The 12,920-nt window shown below is 45.7% G+C and overlaps 2 protein-coding genes across 2 annotated transcripts; both read right to left on the bottom strand.

The window, feature by feature from the left end:
• Positions 1-362: 362 nt before the first annotated feature.
• Positions 363-4,542, bottom strand: rps3 (ribosomal protein S3). The gene is made up of 7 exons (XM_083695950.1): positions 4,465-4,542; positions 3,844-3,974; positions 3,184-3,277; positions 2,350-2,444; positions 1,680-1,867; positions 833-1,033; positions 363-445 (listed from the first exon to the last, which is right to left on the bottom strand). The coding sequence occupies exons 1-6, from the start codon at positions 4,492-4,494 to the stop codon at positions 837-839; spliced, it is 735 nt and encodes a 244-aa protein (XP_083552076.1). The 5' UTR covers positions 4,495-4,542; the 3' UTR covers positions 363-445; positions 833-836.
• A 174-nt stretch (positions 4,543-4,716) lies between these two features.
• Positions 4,717-11,732, bottom strand: LOC310823036 (NACHT and WD repeat domain-containing protein 2). Its single transcript, XM_083695703.1, has 6 exons — positions 11,497-11,732; positions 11,094-11,244; positions 10,853-11,010; positions 9,784-10,227; positions 8,764-9,388; positions 4,717-8,541 (listed from the first exon to the last, which is right to left on the bottom strand). The coding sequence occupies exons 1-6, from the start codon at positions 11,704-11,706 to the stop codon at positions 5,330-5,332; spliced, it is 4,800 nt and encodes a 1,599-aa protein (XP_083551829.1). The 5' UTR covers positions 11,707-11,732; the 3' UTR covers positions 4,717-5,329.
• Positions 11,733-12,920: the final 1,188 nt, after the last annotated feature.

Here is a 12,920-nt window from a genome sequence, read left to right as displayed (position 1 = left end):
CCGAGGTCCTTTGAAATTATTGTCCCCAGGAATCTGAATGACTCCAGTGTTAACTGGGGAGTCACACATGATGAGGGGGGCGGTTGTGGCTGGGCTTCTCCTGAAGTCTACTACCATCTCTCCTATCTTGGATAAGCCCTCTGGTGCTCTCGCCATTACATACCATTAACATTGTCCTCACCCCAACTCTCATTTATCTAAATATTGTAATTGCACCCCTGCCTTGCACAGCACAACTTAACGCCAATGCTGTAGTATACAGTACATGTCAGGCCTACAGTTGAGTGCATAAAATCATGACAAACAAAAAGGGTTAGTAATCAAGTGTAACACAATGTGAGAAAATAACCACAACAACTGGGTTTGTGTTCTGGATTTTATTGTTTTTGTACAGATAAATCACATCTTGCTTCCATCTGTGGTGGGGTGTGGGGATGGTGAACACCTTGAAAAGGGAAGCAATCAGTAAGAATACATTAGTCAATAGTACTCAATCAGTACAATAGTACTCTATCAATATGGTAAGATCAGAAATTCAGCAAGAGCTTTAGTGCCACATTCATTGCCATATTTGGTTACTTACAATACCCTTCTCAGACAAATGCCTCGTATGTCATCAAATAGGACACACTGCTCTGGGGAACTGAACCCAGACCCACAGAACGTGACCCTGAACCAGTGACCCCAGAGACACCGTGTCCCATTCTGACTCGTCATCGTATCATCATTGAAGATCATGCAATCACTGAGCAAGTATTAGAATCACCCTTAAAGTAAACACAACTATATCCACATACATCCTCATACTGTGGGTAGTCCTCTCACCCCTTACCCTCTTATGCAGTGGGCACAGGTGTTGGAGGCATCACTGGTGCCTCTGGCTTGGCCCCCTTCTGCTCAGACATGGGTGTGGAGGGCACAGTCTCCTCCTTGGGCTCGACAATGCTCACGTGATCAGGCAGGGGCTTCTTGGGGCCAATCTTACCGCTGGGGTCCCATGGCAACATGATCTTCACCTTGATGCCCAGCACACCTAAGAGACAGTTAAGACATGTCAGTGGGACAACAGAGGAATCTGCTGCACACCCCACTGTAGCTGGGCTGCAGGCGATGAAAAGAAACAGTCATAAAAGGTAGTCTCCGCACACAGGATCAATGCAAAATTTAAATTTATTGGGCTACGCTTTTGGTTGCAAATCCTTCAGAGCACACCTAAAATAATAGACTAAACAAATCCCTGGCCCTTCTCAGACAAATGCCTCTATGTCTTCAACTGAAAAGACACTGCTCTGAGGAACTGAACCCAGAGCCACAGAACGTGACCCTAAACCAGTGACCCCAGAGACAGCTAGTCCCATTCCGACTCGTCATCGTATCATCACTGAAGGGAAAACTATGAATGTCTGAATACCTCTTAATCAAAACTTGGATAATATCAGATACGAAGTTGGTTGAGGCCCCATTTCTCACAGCTTGTTTAGTGACACAGCGAGATCACCGGAAAGGAGTAGTACTCAAGTAAATTTGCAGCAGTGTCTCTAACCATATCAAACAAATACAGGCTGCAACATTTTAAAAAAACAATTTCCACTACAACTTATTGAAGATGAATATCCGTAGGAAGGGGGGGCAGCAATGCTACATTGGGGAAACAATACTATTGGTTATTTTCAACTCACCCTGCCTGAGCAGGACGTGGCGGACAGCCGTGTCGACGTAGTAGTTGACAGGGTCTCCACTGTGGATCATCAGGCCATCCACAAATTTCATGGACTTGGCCCTCTGACCCCTCAGCTTGCCAGAAACCACCACCTCACAGCCCTTGGCACCACTCTCCATGATGAATCTCAGCACACCATAACATGCTCTGATAGGAGAGGAGAGGGGGGGGTTACAACCAACTCAGACATTTATCAAACTCTAAAGGATGTTTGCATGTCAAGTTGCCAACACCAGATCTGCTTATTGGGGTGTTACTGTCAATATTGTTGCATGAATAACAGTCTACTGCTTGTGTCACCATTTGGACTAAACCATCCAAACAATTCCGTAGCCAGCAGGACCAGACAAACCAATCTTATGTCAGTCTGGTTTAGGAGGCCATCCATTTCTAACCCTTCTCAGACAAATGCCTCTATGTCTTCAATTGAATAAGAGACACTGCTTTGAGGAACTGAACCCAGAGCCACAGAACGTGACCCTGAACCAGTGACCTCAAGAGACACTGTCCCCCTTCCGACTCGTCATCGTATCATCACTGAAGGGAAACATTTAACTGTATAAACTAGGGCACTCCCAACAGCAGCCCAAAGGTCCAGTGTAACATTTTGGGTTCAGATTTGGCCTTACCTACGCACGGCCAGACCCCCGAGCAGCTTGTAGCGCAGAGACTCAGCCTGGGCAATGGCACAAAGACCACGCGTGGCAACCTTCTCAGCGTACAACTACAGAAAGAGAGGGAAAAAAATCAAAACAATTATAGATGCATTCTGGCTGATTTATCAATTGTCAGTACAGATAATGAAGGGAAGGAGAAGAGTGGGATGAAAATGCATTAACATTCATGGCAACTAAGATACATGCTGACATCTTGCAAGCAGTGTTGGAATAAGAGGTTCTCCACAATAAGAATTCCTGGTGAAATGAATAATTAGGACATTTGGCTGAACATAAGGAGTGTGTAATGAGCTAACCAGATCAACTGGTTTCTATAGTAACTTTATTACTGTACTGTCGCTGGCTTCTGTAAGTACATCCAATTAGTTTACACCTTTGAATCTGACTGATAATAATTCAGCCATTTGCAAATCAGTACTTTGTTTTTCAAAGTAGTTTGCTGACCAAAACCAAACCCTTCTCAGACAAATGCCTCGTATGTCATCAAATAGAACATACTGCTCTTGGGAACTGAACACAGATCCACAGAACGTGACCCTGAACCAGTGACCCCAGAGACTATGGCCCGTTCTGACTCGTCATCGTATCATCACTGAAGGGACCATCATGCACACACACCACATGGCAAAAGTAATATGCGTGTGTGTGGAAGAATTCTTATCCCCCCCCCCCCCCCCCCAAAAAAATAATCATTGCAACTGATTGTAGGTTAGATTTGTTCATTGTTGAATGGTCCTTGCCTACCATCAACTAGAAACATAATTCATCCTGTCAGCATCATCTTACCTCCACACTGCCCTCAGGGAAGCCAAACCTCTTCTGAACAACAGCAGTCAGCTCCCTGATGCGACGACCCTTCTCACCAAGAACATTCTGGGTCCTGAAAAAAAAAGGTACTACATTTTGAGTGAAGAAAATCACAGCCACTGCACCACATAATGAACACTTGATTAAGTGTAAAGACAACATACATGGGGCAATATTTAAATCAAAACATTCATTTAATCAGTCGTCGTTCTCAAATAATAGTTCGCAACATGGCAGACGACAAACCCACCTAGACTAAAGTAAGAAAACCCTTCTCAGACAAATGCCTCTATGTCTTCAACTGAATAGGAGACGCAGCTCTTGGGAACTGAACCCAGACCCACAGAACGTGGCCCTGAACCAGTGACCCCAGAGACACCGTGTCCTGTTCCGACTCGTCATCGTATCATCACTGAAGGGACCATCATGCGCAACACTTACAGCTTTCTTCCTTTTCTCTAGCACAATGTACTTATTGTAAGTACATCTGCTTAAACGACTCAAATGTAAATGGAAGGAGGGTTTTCAGCTAAGCAGAATGTCTTTCTACCAGAGTCTACACCAATGGGCCCTTCGATGCCATTCTTACCAGAGATCATGAGAAGGCCCCAGCATCGGGGAGGAAGCTGGGAAGCTTACCTTGTGGCCAGTATGATGATCTCTGTCCTGGTTGGGGTCACGCGAACCTCTACACCAGAGTATCCATCCTCGGCCAGCTCGCGAGTCAGGAACTCGTTCAGCTCGGCCTTGAAGATACCATCTGCGACAAACTTTTGGGGCAAAATAGTTTGATCTTATATTAGTTGTTCGGCACTAACAAAAAAATGGCCATATCATAATGGTGGAATGTGGTCAACAATGCACACTGGTTGGCAGCTCACGAAGTCAGCATGCGTATGGGTACCGGAATACCAAAACACCCTCAACGCCAAACCTAGTTCAACAGCTTCAAATAAATAGGGCCTATGGAAAATATCACCAGCTATATATAAATGGGTACAAGGGAAAATATCACTAGCTATATATACCTCCTTTGAGCTGTGTGATCATTTGCAAGCTATCGCCACAGAATCCCCTGCCATGTTTACGAGGTGAGGATTCAGTGTGTGTAGCATCTGTGGCAATCCTCTATGAGCTAGAAGACGAGGAGACCGGCAAACACTACAGTTAACTTAAAACCCTTGTTGCATATAGGAATCGTTCCCATTTGATAGAAATACAGCACTAGTTAACACTACTTTGAAAATAATTAGAACTAACCTTCCTCTTCTTGGAGATTTGCACCGCCATCTTGCCGTAGGCCGCTGACAGGAAAGGAACTTTACCGGACGCGGAAACAGATTTATACACAAACGTTGGCTTCCGTTGACCTTCTAGCGATGATGGTAGTTGTAGTTTACAAAGAGAAACCTACCTGTCAGCATTTCTCAGCCAAATAGTAGTCTGTGCTTTCAGCACAGAGTACCAACAGTAAACTAAGACAGTTTTCAAATCCCTGATCTATTCATTTATTCAATGTCTGGGTATGTAATCTATGTCTAGTACACACTGTATTCATGCCATCCAATAGTGGGCTACTAACATACAACAATGGAGCAGATAGATTCCTTTTCCCGTATGGCGTTCGTTGATGCACATGTAGGTCTACCAAATTGTATACAGCAGTGCTAAAGAAATGACATTTCAAGAAAGAAACATTACCTTTTCAAAACACGATTTAATACAAAAGTTTCCTATGGTAACAAAAACACTAAAAATTGTTATAAGTCCTCAGGTTTTTGTTATGACTATAGTTGTACAGGCATTGTTTCATTTTAATAAGTCAAGATTCCTTCAAGGAGTATACTGTAGTTAATATCCTATTTGACATTATACTGCCAGTAAAACAAATACTGTAGGCAAGAGGACAGATCAAATGACAGCTACCCTATTATTCATTTTTTAAATTCCCGGCTACATTGTATCAAGTCTACAAATGGATACACAAAAACAGATAAAACACATACTTAAATCAGTTCATTATATATATAATATACTTATAAATCTGTATTTAATTGTTTCAGGAGTAAAATTGAACACAAGAGTATAGATGAAAAAAAAGATATTACACACACATATCAGAGGGCTAAACCCATGTAGTAGTGGGTGTTGCTAGGGGCAACCATCTGAGTGGTTCATGGTCACATGGGCATGACCTCTGCTGACCAATCCAGTTGATCCTTCCCCTGACAGCCCCTCCATTCTTTGTGGCATCAGAGATGGAGTACACACCCACGGATCCGTCTTGAAACCCCACATACACACACAGATCCTCACACACAGATAGAGTCGAGGGGGTCTTACACAGACACAACATCCCCACTCTACTCCCATCTGCCAGCCGTACCACTGTCAGGACCGGCTTAGAGTGCAGGTCGCAGGCACAGTCACTATGCTGGACAAGGGGTTGGAAGATGTAGATGGCATAGTGCCCAGTGTTGTCCAGGCAGACTTTGAGGACTGGACCCTCAGACTTGACTGAGCACATTCTGGCACAGGAAAAATCCAGGAGGGTGATGACATCATCATCGATGGACATGAGAGCATAGCTCCCATCTGAGGACATTTGGAAAACCTGTGGCTGACACAGAAACAGTTCGGGGAGTTGAAACTGCCGGTACAGTGTCTCCTCTGTGACCCTCCACGTATACACTGTCCCCGAGGCAGTCATCACGACCACATAGTCAGGGTGCTCTGGAAGAGTCTGAAAGGCCAGGACACTTTCCGAGCATTCCGAGCAGGAAAAGCGCTTGCTGACAGAACCTGACCACAGACTTACAGCTAGAAGGTCGCCCTGATGACGACCAATCAGGAATGTGCTCTCGGGTGAGATCTGTGAGTCAGCCAGGTAAAGGTGTATGTTACACACCACGCCCCCATTCCTCAGTTTCCAAACGCGAGACAGCCCACACTCTGACAAACACACCCCTAAATTACCGTTATGGGTGATCAGAACATTGGTGGCTTGGCTACCGTGGATACGGATGACGTTGTGTCCCGTTTCACTCTGCCATACGTAAATGTTCCCCCCAGAGAGGGTCACAAGATGGCAGCCATCTGGCGATAGGCAGAGCTTCTCCACTGGGTCGTTGTGTAGGAAGTGAGCTACTGGACTTCCTGTCCGTGAGCCCCATCTCCACACTGTCTCTGACCCATCAATCGAATAGAACCACTCTCCCATTGCTTCAACCACCACCTCCCTCACCCCTGCCCCTGTTTTAGGGACCAAACCTGCAGCATGTATGAGCTCAGAATCCCACACAGTGAGGGAGCCATTTTTTGTGACAGCTGATAGAGTGGACTTTGTTTTAAAGAGTGTGAGCGGCTGGGAGTGAGCACTAGTGTCTAAGGAGAGAACACACTGGCCTGTGGTCATATTCCACACCAGCACAGATGGACAGGCCTCCAGTAAGGCCAGAAGAAGGTGTCCATTCTGGGCCAACATGGCTTGGGTGAAGGCCCTCCCTTGTGGAGCTAGGAACTGATCCCACAGCTCCCAGTCACAGGTATCCCACAATAAAATCTGGTGGGTTTCACACACGAGTAGAATGCTACTCTCCTCTGATAGGTCTGTGTTTACCAGTTTGAAATGGCTGCTGTCTCTGCAACAATTTTTAATGAGTTTGGGTGGCTCTGTTTTCGTTGCTATATCCCATGAAAATGTGTTCCCTGTGCCATCAACACACGCCATTACCTCTTCATGCTCGCAGAGAATGACAGAGATGAACGCAGCCTCTGTTGAGCTTGAACAGGTGGCTATAAGGCTGCTGTTGTCCATCTCAAATATGGACACTGTGCCTTTCTCCTGCCCACAGTACACAAAGTGACCACCAGAGGTATATGACACACTAGTTACACTGTTTTGGCACTGTAAATAAGTGAGGGGCTCGCTGTTAGAAACTCCACACACACTCACATAGCTTCCACCCTTCCACCACACACCCACCCTGTAATCACACACCAAAAACCCTTCAACCGTGGGACTGATGGTGTTTTGGTCAGGCTCTAAATCAGGTACTGGTCTCCTTGTAGCCTTTATTTCCTGAAAACTCTCTGAGCCAGTCATATCCCCCAGGAGAAGCCTGTTACACAGAGTGGTGAGAAGGATGAATCTCCCACTACTCTTTACACTGACAAACCTCAGTTTGGATTCATGGGTAAGTATGAGCTCCTCTATCTCCCTCCCTTTCCACAGCCAAGCTGATCTATCAGCTCGAGTCCCAACTACAGTCCCACACTCTGTCCCTGCTACCTCTGTAAAAGGACATTCTATCTCTCTGGTCTCTGGTAGCACACAATGTATAGAGGGCACAGTGGAGGGAGCAGGGCACAGCACCACCCCTAACCCACTGCCTCTCTTCCTCCTCTCCTGTTCCACCTCTTTAGCATAGCCCTCCAGCTTAGGGTAGACCCCAAGGAGAGGGAGCAGCTTAACCTCTATCACCATGGGCAGTTCCATGGGGGAGCTCCAGAGGAGGCAGGCAGAGGCCTTCAGTATCCCTGCCAAGAGTGCCCTCTCTCTGGGGAAGGTGAGCTGTGATGCACCCTCTTCCCGATCCAGTAGGGATACCAGATCCCCTAGAAGTCCTGCCTTCAGCATGGCCTGATGAAACCCCAGTGACATCATCACTTTCTCTAGGTCTTCCCACCTATTGCTTTGTCGTAAGTGAAAGGGCAGCTCAAGAAGCTTCCGCAGGTTGACTTGGACATGGTCAGAAGAGAAAGAGGAGGAAGGTTTGACAGAGTTAAACACGTAGGATTGGCCAGGAGGCTGCCTGTCGATGTATATTTTAACTTGGGTAGTGTTAGGGACAGGTTGGTTGGGTCCTGTGTTCTGGGTGATGACAAGTGGTTTAGCTCTCCCATATGCCCAATGACCACTGAAATAGTCGGCCATTGCTGAGTGAATCTCATGCTTCACCTCACATGAGCTCAGGTACCTCTTACACACCACCAACCCAAAATGTCGGCTCACCCAGAACAGCACTTGAGTCTCTGCAACTCTCCTCCTCAACAAAAACCCCTTTAGATCCAGCAGCAGTTCCTCTACTTCCACCTCTGGCACCCTGATCCTGGAGGGCAGGTCTTCGCCATGCTGAACATATCCAGCCAGCACCTCATCATTGTTGGACAGTAGGTCTGTGAGCTCAGCCTCTGTGAGTCCAGTCCTGGAGAGGGTGAGGTAGCTCAGGGCATGTGACACCAGGACTGCTCCGTGCTCCTCCTCTAGGTGATCCAGCAGAGCTGTGATGCTGGTGTGGACACCCACAGAGAGAGACGACTCTGTGACCTCTGAACCTAATAGAGACATCTATGTTATACCATGTAATAACACATGTGCAGTAATAAACAACAACAACAACAACAACTGTAAGGTAACAGCTACAGGTACTTAAAACAATTATAACTATACTATAATTTATAACAATCTATCTATACTTACTAAATCATATATTGTGTGTGTGTGTGTGTGTGTGTGTGTGTGTGTATGTGTGTATGTGTGTATGTGTGTGTCTGTACCTGAGCTCCACAGTAAGGCATGTCTGTGCAAAAGGCGGACGTACAGGGTCATAGGGCAAGATGACAGGGCCTGGTTCAAGATCGCCTGCTGCCCCGACGTAACCCTCCTCCCTGAGGCAATCAGGAGAGACTCCAACATCTTCACACACCCCCTCCTGTCTACTGGCCCCAACTCAACACATGCATGATACTCTGGTAAACAGGATGCTGAAGTTTGTGGGAAGTGTAGTCTGAGGGCGTGGAGGGTTTTGGTTCGGGTGGGGGAGAGGGAGAGGAGGAGTTTGACATTGGGAGGAAGGGGGGAGGGGAGACATTGGATGATTTGAGGTCCAGAAATGCCTGTAACTTCATCTAAGCTGTCAAGGATGAGAACCAGGGGCCGCTTGGTGGAGGCAGAGAGGGAGAGGAGGGAGGAGAGGTTCTCTCTGAGCTGAGGGAGGGTAGGGATAGGGTTAGTATTAGGTTCAGGGTAGTGATCTCTGGTACTATGATCCCAGGGCTGGCTGTAACTCTGGGCTATCTGATAGCAGAGGCTGGAGAGGAGGTGTTTAAGAGAGGAGTTGATTGACAGGTTACTGAAATGGATAATCACCACTGGATCCCTGTCTCTTTGCCAGGACTTCACCTGTATAGGAGAGGAGGGTGAGAGAGAGAGAGAGAGAGAGAGAGAGAGAGAGAGAGAGAGAGAGAGAGAGAGAGAGAGAGAGAAGGTCGGGGATTGAAGGAACTGTTCACGATCCTAAATTACAGGTCTTAATGTCACCATGTAATCAGATTGATTTAAAATATGTAAATTTTTTTCATCCCATTCATTTATGAGAGATCTGGTCCTTATTCCACTTGTGTAATAACCAACACTCTCAGCTCCATCATTATGCTATCACAAGGCAATTACTAATACTAACATGTTAAGAGCTATGGGAGAAATTACAGCATTACTACACAGGTGTAAGAGTGGATGGAAAAGAGTGGAATAGCGGATATTCTGGGTTGTAATCCTTTAGTTAGTAATCCAGTTACCTGTTGAGCACAGTGTGCAAGCAGCACAGTTTTCCCTGTGCACGGCCCTCCTACCACCACTAGTGGGTGCTGTGTGTCCCTCTGCTCCAGGTAAGTCCTGACTTGCTCCTCCTCTGGGCGAATAACCTCGTAGAGATGAGAAAATACGTAACACAGGTCTTCCTGTTCAGCCCGCTCCCTGGATAGGGCATAATGTCGACCAGAGAGCCATGATGCTTTACCAGTTTCCATGGAGACTGAGCTGTCAATCAGATGCACAAGGTCAGAGTGCAGCTGTTGGCAGAGACCCTCAGTGTAACTCCGCCTCCTGCTCGGTGTGTACCCATGACGGTCACATTCCGAGGTTGTGGTGTACACCAGGAGCTGGCAGGAAGCAACCAGGCTGGGCAGGAAGTTGTCACGGAGCTGGGACAGGAAGCTTTCATCGGTCTTCATCATAGGGCTCTGGTCCAATAAACAATTAATCACAAAAAAAATGTAGGGCTCTTATCAAAAGTAGTGCATTTTTAAAGTTTAAGGTTAAAGGCAAAGTTCACTTTTTTACACTTAACAGATGGTTCCTTACCCTGAAAGTAGTCCATGGGCAGGGAGAAACTAATCCATGGTCCAGAGTTGTTTAAATAGCCACTACTAACTTCAGCTAACTTTAGCCACGGCTAGTCAAAAAACTATAGGAGTGATGGGGGCATTTAGACAAATGTAAAACATGCATAGCAAAATCAACTCAAATGAACTTTCTGACTTGGTTGGCAGTGACTTTGAGATGGTTTGGCCACAAACATTGAACATTGTCTAAATGTCCCCATCACTCCCATTGTTTTTATGTTAGCCGTGGCTGAAGTTTGCTAGTGGCTTTTAAACAACTCTGAATCATGGAATACAGTCAGGAAAGAACCATCTGACTATACAGTGTACAAAAGTGAACTGTCCCTTTGATACTGGGTGTATGGTAATCTGATCCTAGATTTATATGTGCATAAAAGTACAGGTTGCAATAAAGACAGGGTGTAGCCCTAACTATAATATCTTGACTCAGATCCTATACAGCAGCTCTGGGGTTAACTTCTACCTTCAGCGGTGGGTGGGGATGTGAGAGGGACTCTGGGCATGTCTTCCCATCTCCTTGGCACTTCCCATTGGTGATCTTGTGGACGTAGACCAGACAGCGTTTGATGATGTCATCAGTGGGTCGGTTCTCCAGAGCGAATCGTAGGTCACTGTCAAGAGCTGGAGATAAATAACAAAAATAACTTCATACCTCATCCCAGTGGTTCCTACACACGCATGCCCCCCAGACCTGAACTACTCACCTGACCTGTAGAAGTTATGGGCTCTTTCTGGGGTCATAAGGCCCTGTTGGGCACACTGACTAACAGAAGCCTGCCAGACATTCCTCAACTCCTTCTCTTCCTCCCTCTCCTCCTCATGTAGACCCTCAGTGTCTCCTGTCTTCTCATTTGTCTGAGAGCAAGGAGATGGACAAGGTTTGCATAGTCTGATATAAAGAGCAAATAAAGTAAACTTGAACTACTCTCTGAACTACTTTAATTGAGAACCATGTACGGGTAAATTGTTTAGTTCTATCTGTGTATTTGGTGATGGCTGCTCAGCTGTGTGCCATGGTGAAGGTGTGTGTGTGTGTGTGTATATATGTGTGTGTGTGTGTGTGTGTGTGTGTGTGTTTGTGTGTGTATCTGGTGATTTTTTTCTCACCTGTGTAGCAAGCTGCAGGCGTATGTGTGTTGGTCGCTGCAAACAGAAAGAAGGGGGTATTGTGTTCTCGTCTCTCAGGTATGTCCTTTCCAGAGTGTGGGTACTGATGCCCTCTCGCTGGCACACCTGAAGCACCTGCTGGAACTCTGCTACCTCCACCTGGGCAGGTAAAGAGACAGAGCCGTACTGCTCCCCCACCAGTGCCTGCATTGCCACCAACAGGGAACAGCAGGTGCCATGAGGACATTGCTCAGGGGTGTGATCAGTATATAGCACAAGGCTACTGATCCATATGATATAAATGCATGACACAGTATTCCTGTTGGCAAACACCTGTCAATTACTAGTAGATATACAGTGCCCCCTGTAATCATTGGGACAGTGAAGCATTTTTTCTTGTTTTGGCTCTGCACTCCAAAACTTTGGATTCATTCAAACAACTACTTTGAGGTTAAAGTATAGATTATAGATTCTTTTTTTTTTGTACATATTGGTTTGGTTTCAGCATTTAGAAGTTACAACACTTTTACAACAGTAAAATATTGGGACAGATTCATATCACGTTCAAATTAGGTACTCATGTTTAGTATTTGGTCATCAATCTTTTGCATGCAATAACTGCTTGAAGTCTGCGACCCTTGACCCCACCAAACGCTGGGTGTCGTCTCTGGTGATACTCTGCCAGGCCTGTACTGCAGCCATCTTCAGTTGTTTGTTTTGAGGTCTTTTTGCCTTAAGTCCTTCAACAAATTAAATGCATGTTCAATTGGATTTATATATGGAGATTTACTTGGCCAGTCAAGAACCTTCCACTTTTTGGCTCTGAAAAACTCCCTAGTTGCTAAGGCAGTGTGTTTAGGGTCATTGTTTTACCGTATGATGAAGCGCTGTCCAATGAGTTTGGAGGCATTTACTTGCATTTACTTTACTGTCTTCCGTACACAATACATTCTGCTGCTGCCATCAGCAGTTACATCATCAATTAAGACAAGTTAGCCAGTTCTAGTGGCATCCATACATGCCCTAACATTAACACCCCTCCACCATGTTTCACAGATGAGGTGGTACACTATTTTTCTCAAAACTTTCCATGTGACCTTTGTCCACGTGACCTTACTACTTTTTTCTTTTCTTTTTTTTAGCAAACTGCAAATGCAAAGCCTAGAATCAAGACTAGACATTGACAGCTCTCTTATGCCTGCACAAATTATGTGACAGACCACACCTGACTAACCAGAAACACCTGTCAAGCCAATTGTCCCAATACCTTTGGTGCAATGAAATAGGGGTACTATGTATAAAAAGTGTTGTCATTTCTAAATAGTGTGCCAACATGTACACAACTACCATCAAATAAAAGCTGAGAATCTATACTTTAACCTCATAGTGATTTCAAAACCAAGCCAAAAGAAAAAAAAAAGCTT

Source organism: Argentina silus (genome assembly GCF_951799395.1).
Source record: "Argentina silus genome assembly, chromosome: X".
NCBI lineage: Eukaryota > Metazoa > Chordata > Actinopteri > Argentiniformes > Argentinidae > Argentina > Argentina silus.
The sequence above is the reverse complement of the archived record's forward strand: the minus strand, read 5'-3'. Positions and strand labels throughout refer to the sequence as shown.

Coding starts and splice junctions, on each gene's coding strand:
- rps3 (XM_083695950.1), bottom strand. CDS start 4,494: ATGGCGGTGCAAATCTCCAAGAAGAGGAAG. Junction 3,975..4,464: donor AAATCTCCAAGAAGAGGAAG/GTTAGTTCTAAT, acceptor TTGCCCCAAAAG/TTTGTCGCAGATGGTATCTT. Junction 3,278..3,843: donor ATCATCATACTGGCCACAAG/GTAAGCTTCCCA, acceptor TTTTTTTTTCAG/GACCCAGAATGTTCTTGGTG.
- LOC310823036 (XM_083695703.1), bottom strand. CDS start 11,706: ATGCAGGCACTGGTGGGGGAGCAGTACGGCTCTGTCTCTTTACCTGCC. Junction 11,245..11,496: donor GCCTGCAGCTTGCTACACAG/GTGAGAAAAAAA, acceptor CCTTGCTCTCAG/ACAAATGAGAAGACAGGAGA. Junction 8,542..8,763: donor TGCCTTACTGTGGAGCTCAG/GTACAGACACAC, acceptor TGTCTCTATTAG/GTTCAGAGGTCACAGAGTCG.